This window comes from Oncorhynchus kisutch, linkage group LG15 (genome assembly GCF_002021735.2).
Source record: "Oncorhynchus kisutch isolate 150728-3 linkage group LG15, Okis_V2, whole genome shotgun sequence".
In the NCBI taxonomy this organism is placed as follows: Eukaryota; Metazoa; Chordata; class Actinopteri; order Salmoniformes; family Salmonidae; genus Oncorhynchus; species Oncorhynchus kisutch.
The window spans coordinates 54,862,054-54,876,744 of NC_034188.2; the positions used below are offsets into that span (position 1 = coordinate 54,862,054).

General features: G+C 45.9%; 1 protein-coding gene across 15 annotated transcripts in view; it reads left to right on the forward strand.

Annotated features, from left to right (window-relative positions):
- Positions 1–14,545, forward strand: part of LOC109905515 (rap1 GTPase-activating protein 2) — a 100,398-nt gene extending 85,853 nt beyond the window's left edge. For 11 of the 15 annotated variants that reach the window (XM_031790555.1, XM_031790554.1, XM_031790556.1 and 8 more), the window contains 9 exons: positions 1,495–1,581; positions 1,785–1,925; positions 5,100–5,246; positions 5,580–5,692; positions 5,903–6,001; positions 7,016–7,136; positions 8,213–8,321; positions 8,695–8,765; positions 11,873–14,545. In XM_031790555.1, coding sequence (XP_031646415.1) covers positions 1,495–1,581; positions 1,785–1,925; positions 5,100–5,246; positions 5,580–5,692; positions 5,903–6,001; positions 7,016–7,136; positions 8,213–8,321; positions 8,695–8,765; positions 11,873–11,881 — 897 coding nt within the window. In that variant the 3' untranslated portion in view covers positions 11,882–14,545. Of the gene's footprint in view, positions 1–1,494; positions 1,582–1,784; positions 1,926–2,394; positions 2,590–5,099; positions 5,247–5,579; positions 5,693–5,902; positions 6,002–7,015; positions 7,137–8,212; positions 8,322–8,694; positions 8,766–11,872 lie in introns of those variants that run through there. The other 4 variants (XM_031790565.1, XM_031790564.1, XM_031790557.1 and 1 more) reach the window with 3 other exon arrangements.
- The last annotated feature ends 146 nt before the right edge of the window (positions 14,546–14,691 follow it).

A 14,691-nucleotide genomic window follows, 5' to 3' on the forward strand; every position in this document is an offset into this window, starting at 1 on the left:
TTGAAGGAGAGGGATAAAGAGAGAGAGAGAGATTGAAGGAGAGGGATAAAGAGAGAGAGAGAGAGATTGAGGGAGAGGTTATTAATGAGAGAGAGAGACATTGAAGGCGAGAGGGATAAAGGGGAGAAGAGAGAGAGATTGAGGGAGCAGGGCATAAGATGAGGAGAGAGACATTGAAGGAGAGGGATAAAGAGAGAGAGAGAGAGATTGAGTTAAAGTTTCCCATATTATTTACAGTGAAAAATTTGATGAGAAACCTGCCATCATATACAGTTTATTCAGAAAGTATTCATACTCCTTGACTTATCCACATATTGTTGTGTAACAGCCTCAATTCAAAATATATATTATATTTCAAATTCACAACCATCTGTCTACACACAATAACCCCATTACAAAGTCAAAAACATGTTTTTAGACATTTTTGCCAAATTGTATTAAAATTAAATACAGAAATATCTCATTTACATAACCATTCACACCTGCAAGTCAATACATGTTAGAATCACATTTGGCAGCGATTACAGCTGTGAGTCTTTCTGGGTAAGTCTCTAAGAGCTTTGCACATCTGGATTTGACAATATTTGCACATTCTTCTTCTTCAAACTCTGTTAAGTTGGTTGTTGATCATTGCCAGATTTTCAAGTCATACATTTTCATGCCGATTTAAGTCAAAACTGTAACTAGGCTACTCAGGAACATTCAATGTCATCTTGGTAAGCAACTCCAGTGTAGATTTGACCTTGTGTTTTAGGTTATTGTCCTGCTGAAAGGTGAATTTGTTTCCCAGTGTATGTTGGAAAAGCAGACTGAACCAGCTTTTCCCTCTAGGATTTTGTCTGTGCTTCGCTCTATTCCATTAATTTTTTTATCCTAAAAAAGCATACCCATAACATGATGCAGCCACCACCATGCTTGAAAATATGAAGAGTGTTACTCAGTGATGTGTTGGCTACATCCCAAACATAAACGTTTGTATTGAGGACGAAAAGTGAATTGCTTTTCCTCATTTTTTGCAGTATTACTTTAGTGCCTTGTTGCATATAGGATGCAAGTTTTAGAAAGAATATTTATACCCATCTACCAATAGGTGCCCTTCTTTGCCAGGCATTGGAAAACCTCCCTGGTCTTTGTGGTTGAATCTGTGTTTGACATTCACTGCTCGATTGAGGGACCTTACAGATAATTGTATGTGTGGGGTTACAGAGATGAGGTAGTTGTTCAACAATCATGTTTAACACTATTATTGTACACAGAGTAATTCCACTTTGACATTAGGGGGTATTTTGTGTATAGACCAGTGTTACAAAATCTCAATTGAATCCATTTTAAATTCAGACTGTAATACAACAAAATGTGGAATACATTCTGAAGGCGCTGTATCAGTCCTTTTCGTCCCGTCGACTCCAGACGACCAAATGATGATGAGTATGGTGCTGATGAAGTCACCTCTCCCCCCCCCCCCTCCCCCCTCCCCTTCTCCTCTCTCCACAGGGTCCTGAGTTCCGCGACTTCCTGCTGACAAAGCTGATCAATGCAGAGAACGCCTGCTACAAGTCTGACAAGTTTGCCAAGCTAGAGGTGAGAGGGGCAGATGACTCAAGACACCCTGGATGTGTTGTTCAATCTCTTTCATCTATCTCAGTCTCCTCTACCACTACTTCTTAAATTATACGTGGTGGTGTTGTTTTGTGTGTGCGTTTGCTTGCATCTGTGCGTCTGTGTGTGTCTGTGTGTCTCTATGCATATGTGTGTACATGTGTCTGTGGGTGTGTGTGTTCCAGGGGCGAACGCGAGCTGCCTTGCTGGATAACCTTCACGATGAGCTCCACAGACAGACCCAGGCTACTCTGGGGCTCGGCCACGCTGGGGAGGAGGACAAGCTGGAGAACGGGGGCCATGGGGGACTGCTGGAGTCCTTCAAGGTGACTCTTTAACACAGTTCTTTACCTCGTCATCTGACTCCATGTCTGAACCTGTCTGAACCTGTCCCGTACCCTCTCTTTCACCTATCTAGTTGTCTACTGATGTTGTCTCTCTCGCCCTCTCTTTCTCTCTCTCTCTCACTCGCTCTCTGTCTACCTCTCTCTCTCTCGCTGTCTCTCTCTCTCTTTCTCTCTCTCTCTCTGTCTACCTCTCTCTCTCTCGCTGTCTCTCTCTCCCTTTCTCTCTGTCTAGCGCTCTCTCTCTGTCTCTCTCTCTCTCTCACTCACACGCAGACACACAGACCCCCTCTCTATTTCTCTCCCTCTCTCCCTCTCTCCCTGTCTCCCGCCACGCTGCTGTTGGTTGAGATTACGGGATGTTAATCATCGTACCACCTTACCCGTCTCTCTCCCTTCCTCCCTCCCCATCCCCCCTGTCTGACCATATGGTGTCTCGCTGTGTTCACAGGCAGTGTGGAGGTGTGTGTTGCATGCCACTCGTTCAACCACTGGGGATGCTGTGCTCATCTCTACAACAGCAGTCATTGTCTATTACCTGTCGTCGCAGATACTGTATCATACTGATTGAGAATCAGAACAAAGCATACCACGTCTTGAAATCATCTCCAAACATTGAAACACTCAATAAAGATTGTTCCGGTGGTTTTGTTTGTTGTGTTTTATGCCCTGGCGACTAACATTGAAACCCAGCGCCCCTATTTCCCTTAGTCTGACCTCCTAGTGATGACACATTATCATGAGGCTTGTGATGATTTCCTTCACGATTTCAGTGACCTCAGATAGTAGCCTAGTACACAGAGCATCATTATCAGTCATATTCAGTGTTGGGGAAGATACTTTGAAAATATTGTTTACGGAGCTACCAATTACTTCACACTGGAAGAGGTTAAGGTACACTAAAGCTACCTTTAATCGTAGACTACAAATTGCAAAAAAAAAAAAAACGGAACATTCTGGAGTCAGATGCTAACACAATGTGTAATTTAGCCTGTTGAACACGTTTCAACTGAGAATTAGGCAGGTCTGATGCCAAAAAAAAAAAAAAAAAGAAAAAAAAAAAAAAAGAATATTATCCATATTTTATGATATTTTAGATTTAAAATAGTAGCGCGTAGTTCCACTAGTAAACACTACTGAAACACTACCTAGATTATAATTTCATTCAATTAAATGTAGTTACATTACTAGTTGAATGACATGTAGTTCGCTACTCCCCAACACTGTTAACATTACAGTCATATCTCTCACTGTCCATGCATTGCATTGCTCTCCTTATTCCTCTGTGTAGGAGAAGTGCACTCTCTGCTGACAGTACACTGTAATAGCAGGTTTGACCTTTCCCATGAACATAAATCTGATTTGATCAATATTACCCAAACTCATTATCAATAGAATACATAAAGAATATTCTATAATACCTAATCTTGCGTAATTTGGCCATATGCTCGATGTTTACGAAGTCTGTCCATGAGAGTTTAATACACACCACAGTCAAAGAGCTTTGGAAATTGACGAGTACACAGGTTGGGTTTAGTTGCATGATGCAGTAGGTAATTGGACCAGTTCGAATCCCGGGCCAGGCGCTGGGAAAAGAATGGGGTGAATTGATCTGGAAACTGGAGGACTGCTGGGTTCACATCCTAAAGATGTTGGGCCCTTGGGTTGGGCCCTTAAGCAAGCCTCCTTTACCTCAGAACAACTGTGTGCTGAGATAATGACTGTATTCATTTCCCTTCTCTTCCTCTGTCCTCTTTACTCTCTCACTCCGTCTCCGCTCCCTCCTCTGTCCCCGTCTCTGTCCCTGTCTCTGTCCCCATCTCTGTCCCCTCCTCTGTCCCCTCCTCTGTCCCCGTCTCTGTCCCCTCCTCTGTCCCCTCCTCTGTCCCCTCCTCTGTCCCCATCTCTGTCCCCATCTCTGTCCCCGTCTCCGCTCCCTCCTCTGTCCCCGTCTCTGTCCCCGTCTCTGTCCCCGTCTCTATCCCCTCCTCTGTCCCCATCTCTGTCCCTGTCTCTGTCCCCTCCTCTGTCCCCGTCTCTGTCCCTGTCTCTGTCCCCTCCTCTGTCCCCGTCTCTGTCACTTCCTCTGTCCCTGTCTCTGTCCCCGTCTCTGTCCCCGTCTCTATCCCCTCATCTGTCCCCGTCTCTGTCCCTGTCTCTGTCCCCTCCTCTGTCCCTGTCTCTGTCCCGGTCTCTGTCCCCGTCTCTGTCCCCGTCTCTGTCCCCTCCTATGTCCCCGTCTCTGTCCCCGTCTCTGTCCCCTCCTCTTTCCCCGTCTCTGTCCCCTCCTCTGTCCCTCCTCTGTCCCCGTCTCTGTCCCCTCCTCTGTCCCCGTCTCTGTCCCTGTCTCTGTCCCCATCTCTGTCCCCTCCTATGTCCCCGTCTCTGTCCCCGTCTCTGTCTCCTCCTCTGTCCCCGTCTCTGTCCCCTCTTCTGTCCCCGTCTCTGTCCCCGTCTCTGTCCCCGTCTCTGTCCCTGTCTCTGTCCCTGTCTCTGTCCCCTCCTCTGTCCCCGTCTCTGTCCCTGTCTCTGTCCCCTCCTCTGTCCCCTCCTATGTCCCCGTCTCTGTCCCCATCTCTGTCCCCTCCTCTTTCCCCATCTCTGTCCCCTCCTCTGCCCCCGTCTCTGTCCCCTCCTCTGTCCCCGTCTCTGTCCCCGTCTCTGTCCCCTCCTATGTCCCCATCTCTGTCCCCTCCTCTGTCCCCGTCTCTGTCCCCGTCTCTGTCCCCTCCTCTATCCCCGTCTCTGTCCCCGTCTCTGTCCCCTCCTCTGTCCCCGTCTCTGTCCCCATCTCTGTCCCCTCCTCTGTCCCTGTCTCTGTCCCCTCCTCTGTCCCCTCCTCTGTCCCCGTCTCTGTCCCCTCCTCTGTCCCCTCCTCTGCCCCGTCTCTGTCACTGTCTCTGTCCCCGTCTCTGTCCCCTCCTATGTCCCTGTCTCTGTCCCCGTCTCTGTCCCCTCCTCTGTCCCCTCCTCTGCCCCGTCTCTGTCCCTGTCTCTGTCCCTGTCTCTGTCCCCTCCTATGTCCCCGTCTCTGTCCCCGTCTCTGTCCCCTCCTCTGTCCCCGTCTCTGTCCCCTCCTCTGTCCCCTCCTCTGTCCCTGTCTCTGTCCCCGTCACTGTCCCCTCCTCTGTCCCCATCTCTGTCCCCGTCCCCTAGCGTGCCATGCGCGTCCGGAGTCACTCCATGGAGACCATGGTGGGGTCCCACCGTCACCGGAGTCCAGGGGTGGGAGGGGGGGTCCCGGCCAGCTTGAGTGGAGGGGGGCTGCCGCAGAGCACCGAGTGCACAAAGAGTACCTTCTCGGTGAGCAGGGGGGAGAGGGTGGAGGGGGAGGAGTGCTTGAGGTCATAAAGTCATATTTACACACAAATGAAACTGGACATACACATAATCGTGGTAAATTGCACGTTTTGCAAACATTTGCTCCAATTAGTCTTATGATATCAACATGTACTTTTGCAAACAGTCCCATCCATGTAACATAATCATATAATCGGTGTGCTGATGTAGTTTAAACTGTTTTGTATGTGAAGGGTAGTGGTCCATCACAATGTAACCCAAATCTGCCTTAATTGAGCTCTATCAGCCTCTTAATGCTGTATATTGTCTGCTTGTTAATGCTGTGTCTCTCTCCAGCCACCAATGCTGTCAGCCAAGTCTCCCCTGAAGAGTCCAGTGAAGCGTCGTTCAGGCCTCTTCCCCCGCCTCCACTCCAGCACAGAGAGCCCCTCGGACAGACACGCACGCAGGTCAGCAGGCTTTCCATAGCCTGGTCCCAGATCTGTTTGGGCTGTTTTGTTATTGACCACAGGAGCTGGCAAGACATCACAAACTTTGGGACCAGGCTTTGCATTCAGGTCAACTTTTGGTTTGTGTATTTATCATCACTAATACTGAGGCTTGTGTCATGTCATTGTGCACTTGTTCTATCTGCTAACTTGGTCTGTATGTTGTTGCAGTGACCAAAAGACCCCTGACATTTGCCCCCTCGGACAGGAAGGGAGATCAGAGACGACGTCCAACCCCAGCTCGCCAGAGATCTGCCCCAACAAGGAGAGGTGAGATGAACCACAAACAAAACACTGGACATGAACACACAAGGTGTGCATGAGGTGTGCATATGCTTTGTAAACCTCTCCTCTCCTCCCCTCTCTTTTCCTCTTGTCTCCTCTCCTTCCATCCCCTCTCCTCTCCTCCCCTCGCCTATATTTTCCTCTTGTCTCCTCTCCTTCCATCCCCTCTCCTCTCCTATATTTTCCTCTCGTCTCCTCTCCTTCCATCCCCTCTCCTCTCCTATATTTTCCTCTCGTCTCCTCTCCTTCCATCCCCTCTCCTATCTTTTCCTCTCGCCTCCTCTCCTTCCATCCCATCCCCTCTCCTCCCCTCTCTTTTCCTCTTGTCTCCTCTCCTCTCCTCCCCTCTCCTATCTTTTCCTCTCCTCTCCTCTCCTTCCATCCCCTCTCCTCTCCTCCCCTCTCCTATCTTTTCCTCTCCTCGTCTCCTCTCCTTCCATCCCCTCTCCTCTCCTCCCCTCTCCTATCTTTTCCTCTCGTCTCCTCTCCTTCCATCCCTTCTCCTCTCCGCCCCTCTCCTATCTTTTCATCTCGTCTCCTCTCCTTCCATCCCCTCTCCTCTCCTCCCCTCTCCTATATTTTCCTCTCGTCTCCTCTCCTTCCATCCCCTCTCCTATCTTTTCCTCTCGCCTCCTCTCCTTCCATCCCATCCCCTCTCCTCCCCTCTCTTTTCCTCTTGTCTCCTCTCCTCCCCTCTCCTATCTTTTCCTCTCCTCTCCTTCCATCCCCTCTCCTCTCCTCCCCTCTCCTATCTTTTCCTCTCCTCGTCTCCTCTCCTTCCATCCCCTCTCCTCTCCTCCCCTCTCCTATCTTTTCTTCTCGTCTCCTCTCCTTCCATCCCTTCTCCTCTCCGCCCCTCTCCTATCTTTTCATCTCGTCTCCTCTCCTTCAATCCCCTCTTCTCTCCTCTCCTCTCCTATCTTTTCCTCTCGTCTCCTCTCCTTCAATCCCCTCTTCTCTCCCCTCCTCTAATGCTGTTCCTCTACCTCCTGTCACCAGGCCGTTCCTCAAGCTGAAGGACTGCAGCAGCAGCAGACCCAACATCTCTCGCTCCTCCTCCAGCACCAGCAGCTTCAGCAGCACCACCGGAGAGGGAGAGGCCCTGGAGGAGCTTGACACTGTGAGGGCCCGCGGCCACGCCACTGGAGAGACAGGGGGCTGGGGAGGGGGAGGCCCTTGAGGCATTGTGCTGGGGGGCGTATGGAGGATGGACAGAGGGTTGGGGGATAGGGAGTAGGGAGGCAGGGGGACAATGAGGCGGTGGGCTGGGAGACAGGGCGACAGGTGGCTGTAGAGCAGAGGGGTAGGGGAGTGGGGTGTGTTGAGATGGGCTTGGGTGAGCCATAGCATTTGGATCAGGACCGGCATGATGCTTCTGGCACAAAATTCAGGTCATAGGCCTGTGGTGCTCAGAAGTGGTGGGATCCAAAATGATGTATTGTATAAGGACCATGTTTGTTTTATCATTAACTGCATGAAGACATCAACAAATTGCACAGTTGGAATGATGTGAGAGGATCTGGCAGCACTGAGAGAAGAAATAGAGGGGATGCAACCTCATGACAGCTGGTGATTAAGTCAATTATGGTTCCTGTCACTCTCTCTGGATCATATTGTGTTGGATGTCAATCACGCACGCTTGGCAAAGGATGAGAATGTCATATCATTGTTGTATCACCCACACATTACACAAACAGATCCGTGTTTACACACACTAAACTGCTGTTCCAGAGTTTACAGCTCAGTCTACAGTCTTGCTGTTGAACAGAACTCTGTTAATATCCTACGGCTGGAATATGTGTGTCCCTCCGGAGCAGTTTTGGAGAGCACAGCGGCAGCACACTGCTGAAAACCGACCATGTGTAGTAATTCCAGCTAAAGTCTGTCTGCCTTGAATTAGTAGCCCTAGTCTGTAGTCTGTAGTGTGTAGTGTGTAGTCTGTAGTGTGTAGTCTGTAGTCTGTAGTGTGTAGTCTGTAGTGTGTAGTCTGTAGTGTGTAGTCTGTAGTGTGTAGTCTGTAGTGTGTGGTCTGTAGTGTGTGTGACAGTGGAAGCATACAAATGGATGACTACCCTCACCCTGACAGCTCATCCTCATCTTCCTCTTCTCCTTCCTCCTCAACTTCTCCCTCCTCGTCGTCCGTCCCTCTTCCTCTTTTTCCTCATCGTCATCCTCCTCCTCCTCCTCCTCTCCCAGGGAACCCACCCGTCCATAGCCTCGTCGTCCGTGTTCAGCCCCTTCCCTTCCCTCAGCGTGGAGAGCCAAGGCTCGGCCACCCCCCTCATCATGTGTCGCAGTCCCACAGGTAACACTGATACACTACACAACACCTAGGTGTGACTGACCGGGATCCAAACCTGGGTCTCCTGCGCACCACAAGACCGTGTTAGCCCTCTGGGCTAAAGTCTAGGCATTCTGCAAGTCATCAGGCTTGCTCAACACATGAGTATGGTTTTCAACCACCTCTGTTATATACTGTAGGTCTCTATGCCCTCTGTGTCCATATGTTACACTCTAGAGTACAGTCGTGGGTTTGTTTACGTTCTTTACTATCAGGAAGCTCACGTTACTTACGTGATTGTTTGCGAGTATGTTTCCTCATCCTCAATGTGTGATTGACACTTAATAATAGACTGTATTTGTATGTTAACGGAGGCTTTATCTTATTCTCCCTCCAGATGTGAAGAGTAAGATGTCTCCCAGGTCAAACTTGAAGTTCCGCTTTGACAAGATGAGCCACTCCACAACAGTAAGTGATGTCTCACTATACTATGCTATACTGTACTGTACTCTACTGTAATATACTGTACTGTACTCTACTGTAATATACTGTACTGTATTATACTATACTGTACTGTACTCTACTGTAATATACTGTACTGTATTATACTATACTGTACTGTACTCTACTGTAATATACTATACTGTACTGTATTATACTATATTGCACTGTACTATACTTAAGCAATAAGGCACAGGGGGTGTGGTATATGGTCAATATACCACGGCTAACGGGCGTTCTTATGCACAACGCAACGCTGAGTGACTGGATACAGCCTTAGCCGTGGTATATACAGTGCCTTGCGAAAGTATTCGGCCCCCTTGAACTTTGCGACCTTTTGCCACATTTCAGGCTTCAAACATAAAGATATAAAACTGTATTTTTTTGTGAAGAATCAACAACAAGTGGGACACAATCATGAAGTGGAACGGCATTTATTGGATATTTCAAACTTTTTTAACAAATCAAAAACTGAAAAATTGGGCGTGCAAAATTATTCAGCCCCTTTACTTTCAGTGCAGCAAACTCTCTCCAGAAGTTCAGTGAGGATCTCTGAATGATCCAATGTTGACCTAAATGACTAATGATGATAAATACAATCCACCTGTGTGTAATCAAGTCTCCGTATAAATGCACCTGCACTGTGATAGTCTCAGAGGTCCATTAAAAGCGCAGAGAGCATCATGAAGAACAAGGAACACACCAGGCAGGTCCGAGATACTGTTGTGAAGAAGTTTAAAGCCGGATTTGGATACAAAAAGATTTCCCAGGCTTTAAACATCCCAAGGAGCACTGTGCAAGCGATAATATTGAAATGGAAGGAGTATCAGACCACTGCAAATCTACCAAGACCTGGCCATCCCTCTAAACTTTCAGCTCATACAAGGAGAAGACTGATCAGAGATGCAGCCAAGAGGCCCATGATCACTCTGGATGAACTGCAGAGATCTACAGCTGAGGTGGGAGACTCTGTCCATAGGACAACAATCAGTCGTATATTGCACAAATCTGGCCTTTATGGAAGAGTGGCAAGAAGAAAGCCATTTCTTAAAGATATCCATAAAAAGTGTTGTTTAAAGTTTGCCACAAGCCACCTGGGAGACACACCAAACATGTGGAAGAAGGTGCTCTGGTCAGATGAAACCAAAATTGAACTTTTTGGCAACAATGCAAAACGTTATGTTTGGCGTAAAAGCAACACAGTTCATCACCCTGAACACACCATCCCCACTGTCAAACATGGTGGTGGCAGCATCATGGTTTGGGCCTGCTTTTCTTCAGCAGGGACAGGGAAGATGGTTAAAATTGATGGGAAGATGGATGGAGCCAAATACAGGACCATTCTGGAAGAAAACCTGATGGAGTCTGCAAAAGACCTGAGACTGGGACAGAGATTTGTCTTCCAACAAGACAATGATCCAAAACATAAAGCAAAATCTACAATGGAATGGTTCAAAAATAAACATATCCAGGTGTTAGAATGGCCAAGTCAAAGTCCAGACCTGAATCCAATCGAGAATCTGTGGAAAGAACTGAAAACTGCTGTTCACAAATGCTCTCCATCCAACCTCACTGAGCTCAAGCTGTTTTGCAAGGAGGAATGGGAAAAAATGTCAGTCTCTCGATGTGCAAAACTGATAGAGACATACCCCAAGCGACTTACAGCTGTAATCGCAGCAAAAGGTGGCGCTACAAAGTATTAACTTAAGGGGGCTGAATAATTTTGCACGCCCAATTTTTCAGTTTTTGATTTGTTAAAAAAGTTTGAAATATCCAATAAATGTCGTTCCACTTCATGATTGTGTCCCACTTGTTGTTGATTCTTCACAAAAAATACAGTTTTATATCTTTATGTTTGAAGCCTGAAATGTGGCAAAAGGTCGCAAAGTTCAAGGGGGCCGAATACTTTCGCAAGGCACTGTATACCACCAACCCCCGAGGTGCCTTATTGCTTTTAGAAACTGTTTACCAATGTAATCAGAGCAGTGGTATACAGTCTGATATACGACGGCTGTCAGCCAATCAGCATTCAGGGCTCCAACCACCCAGTTTAAAATATACTATATACTTTACTGTACTGTACTGTACTGTACTGTACTCTACTCTACTCTACTCTACCGTGTGACAAACACACTGCTCAGTTAATGCAGTCTTGAAGTGACCCACTGTTCTCCTCCAGAGTCATTAGGGTATTATACAGCATCAGGAACAGTAGCAAAACTGTATCACAGTCCCTTCACTACACTGTCTGCTCTGAGCTAGGTTCTGTATCACAGTCCCTTCACTACACTGTCTGCTCTGAGCTAGGTTCTGTATCACAGTCCCTTCACTACACTGTCTGCTCTGAGCTAGGTTCTGTATCACAGTCCCTTCACTACACTGTCTGCTCTGAGCTAGGTTCTGTATCACAGTCCCTTCACTACACTGTCTGCTCTGAGCTAGGTTCTGTATCAGAGCCCCTTCACTACACTGTCTGCTCTGAGCTAGGTTCTGTATCACAGTCCCTTCACTACACTGTCTCTCTCTGAGCTAGGTTCTGTATCACAGTCCCTTCACTACACTGTCTGCTCTGAGCTAGGTTCTGTATCACAGTCCCTTCACTACACTTTCTGCTCTGAGCTAGGTTCTGTATCACAGTCCCTTCACTACACTGTCTGCTCTGAGCTAGGTTCTGTATCACAGTCCCTTCACTACACTGTCTGCTCTGAGCTAGGTTCTGTATCAGAGCCCCTTCACTACACTGTCTGCTCTGAGCTAGGTTCTGTATCACAGTCCCTTCACTACACTGTCTGCTCTGAGCTAGGTTCTGTATCACAGTCCCTTCACTACACTGTCTGCTCTGAGCTAGGTTCTGTATCAGAGCCCCTTCACTACACTGTCTGCTCTGAGCTAGGTTCTGTATCACAGTCCCTTCACCACACCTCATCTCTTATCTTCAGTACACTATCTAGCTAGAGATCCTGCATTAACCTGTCAGCTTGATCTCTCATTCGAATAGTGATGATGATGATGATGATGATGATGATGATGATGATGTTGTTGTAATGGGACATTTCTGTTATTTTCTATTGCAGTCCGAGTAGAAATCTGGATATTCCAAAAAAGGGACAACACTGGCTGTTGGAGCAAAAAACAGCCACAACATCACCCACGCATCACAATGGAATCCCAAAATGTACTTAACTTCATGACTTAAGGGAATTAAGTGGACTAGCTAGTGCGTAAGAGCACACACACGCAGACAGATACTGAGCTGGAAAGGAGAGAGAATCCTGTGAGTCTGAACTAAGAAGTGGTGAAAGAAAGGTTCCTCTCGGTATCTCTCTCTCGACATGTCTGGTATAGAAATAGCTCACAGTGAGAGGTGCCCACGTGTTGCTGACATCACACCACATGTTTATTGGTCTCTGGTCTGATTAAAATACTCATCTGTAACATTAACCTGATACAACTAGACAAGGCAAAGGTTAAAGGTCCAATGCAGGCATGTTTATCTCAATATCCAATCATTTCTGGGTAACAACTAAGTACCTTTCTGTGATTGTTTTCAATTCAAATTGTCAAAAAGAAACAGAAATAGCTTCTTAGCAAAGGGCAATTTCTCAAGCAAGAATCTTGCTAGGCCTGTGGGGAGGGAACACTGAAAATGAGCTATTATTGGCAGAGAGGTTTGGAACTCTCTTTCTTATTGGTCTATTAACCAATTTACCACATGGTGATGTCACCGTGGAAGGCCAAACCTCTATCCCAGCAGAACAGGCTGAAATTTCAGGAGCTCTTTTCAAACAGCTCCTACACTAAAAGGTTCATTATCATCCTTTTCACTATTTCACAGTATTATCCCAACCTCATAGTGTGGAAATATATATAAAACACAGGACAATCTCGTTTTTGACTACACTGGGCCTTTAACCTCACAACATTCGTGGTCATTGATTTATGACACTGTGGTGATAGGTCACTTATCCGCTGCACTCATCTCTCATATTACAGTGATTGTTTATTGTTGTCCTCTTCTGTTATGATCTCCATATCTGGGTCCAGGTTGGTGTAAGTTGTTGTACTATCCTTCAGAAAGGGATGTTGTTGTTAACCTGGGGGACTGTCTCTCTTGCCTTTGCCCCAGTATGTCTGTTTGGGGACAGTTCCTCTATTGCCTAACAAGGAGTTCCTGCTGCAGTAGTTTAGCTGCTTTTTAAGTCACCTGTTGTAATGCTGGTCGTCTAAACCCCTTGGCCTCACATACAGTATGTATTTGCTGCACAGTCAACGCAGGTCAATAGAATGGATCAATCCACAATAGAGATAGATACAGTATTTATATACTGTATAGATACTAGGGTTTCTAGGGTTGGGGTCAATTCCATTTCTGTTCCTTTTTTTTATCTCATAGGAATATATTGAGGACAATTGGAATTTAACTTTACTTCCTGAATTGACATGGAATTGATAGATACAGTGTTTATCTCTATGGCTCAATCCTCATCAAACAGTTTTGAAGTATTCAAGTTTGTCTTAAGCTGCAGAAGGAAGGGACTTTACCCTCATGAACCAAGTGCTCTATTAGTGAAGAAAAATGCCATTGCGCTCTGTCACAAGCTTAATATAGCCAAAGTCGCGCCTTACAATCTATCTGAAACCCTTACACCTTCCGGGTGCTTCTCACTGTGTGAGAGGTTGAGCAGAGAGTTTGGATAAGGTTTATTTGGTTTACGTTTAGCTGTGGGTGTCTGGTGAATCCAAAACCTGCGTTCAAATACTATTTGAAATCTTTCAAATACTTTGAGTGTGCGCTCCAGCCTGCCTTGGTTTGCAGTTTTTGGGACAGGCAAGTTAATCAAGCACAGATCATGGATTTGAAATGGTTTAATATAGTATTTGAACCCAGGTCTACTTTTCACATGCCCTTATACAAACATCCAGTTGTATTTCACCCAGTTCATCAATGTTCATTGAAAACATGTCTGCTTATGAAGGATGTCTGAGAAACTCACAGACTGCTCCATGGAAATCATGTTTAGCCGTTCAAGTCATTTCGCAATGTTTTTTTTCTCTCTCACCAACATTTTTTCCAAAAATAAATAATTGTCCAGAGAATACTTGAAAGGGATCTTACGTATTCTGGAAGTGTGATTGGGCGCTTTGTGATGGTTCATTTTTCAGTCTTAAGTGAAAGCAAACAGAAAAAAAACATTTGATGTTAAAAAAAACACAAAAAAACAATGTTAGAGCATTGTAGTTCCAAAAGATATTATAATGCAACTTTACCTTGTTGTAAGCTATATGATTATAAGCGAATCATGTGTGAATGTCTTCACCCAGGAACGCATCGAAATGGTAAGGTCTCCATTGATGTGACCAGCTATATTTGAGTTTGGGAGAATATCCATGCACTATAGAGGTTCATTCTTATCGCTGGAGTATTTGTGACTGGAGTTCTGTTATGTGGTACACAAAAGCTCAGAAAGTTGAGCAGGGCAGAGAGTTAAATAGGAACTAGTCTTTTAGTTCGTAGAGGGCATCCACAAGTGCCCCTCAGCCTACTCTCTATTAATAAGGCCATAATTTATTGATTTTATCTTTTGCTATTGATGTTATGTAAAAATGTAATTGCAGATTAAATTAATGAAATAGGTCAAATGAAAAGACATTTTAATTTAAAAAGCCTACAAATGCATATGTATATTTCGTTATGTAATGTGGCATTAAGAATTTATTATGAAATAAAATGTTGTATTTTGTGTCAATTTGTGTTGTGTTGCTTAATTCAGTGACCTCACAGGAAGGAACAGAGGCATATCTGAATGTTCTTGTCTGTTCATTATAAAAGGGACATACAAAACAGCATGCTTTAGACCTGGGTTCAAATACTACTTGAAATCATCTTAAATAA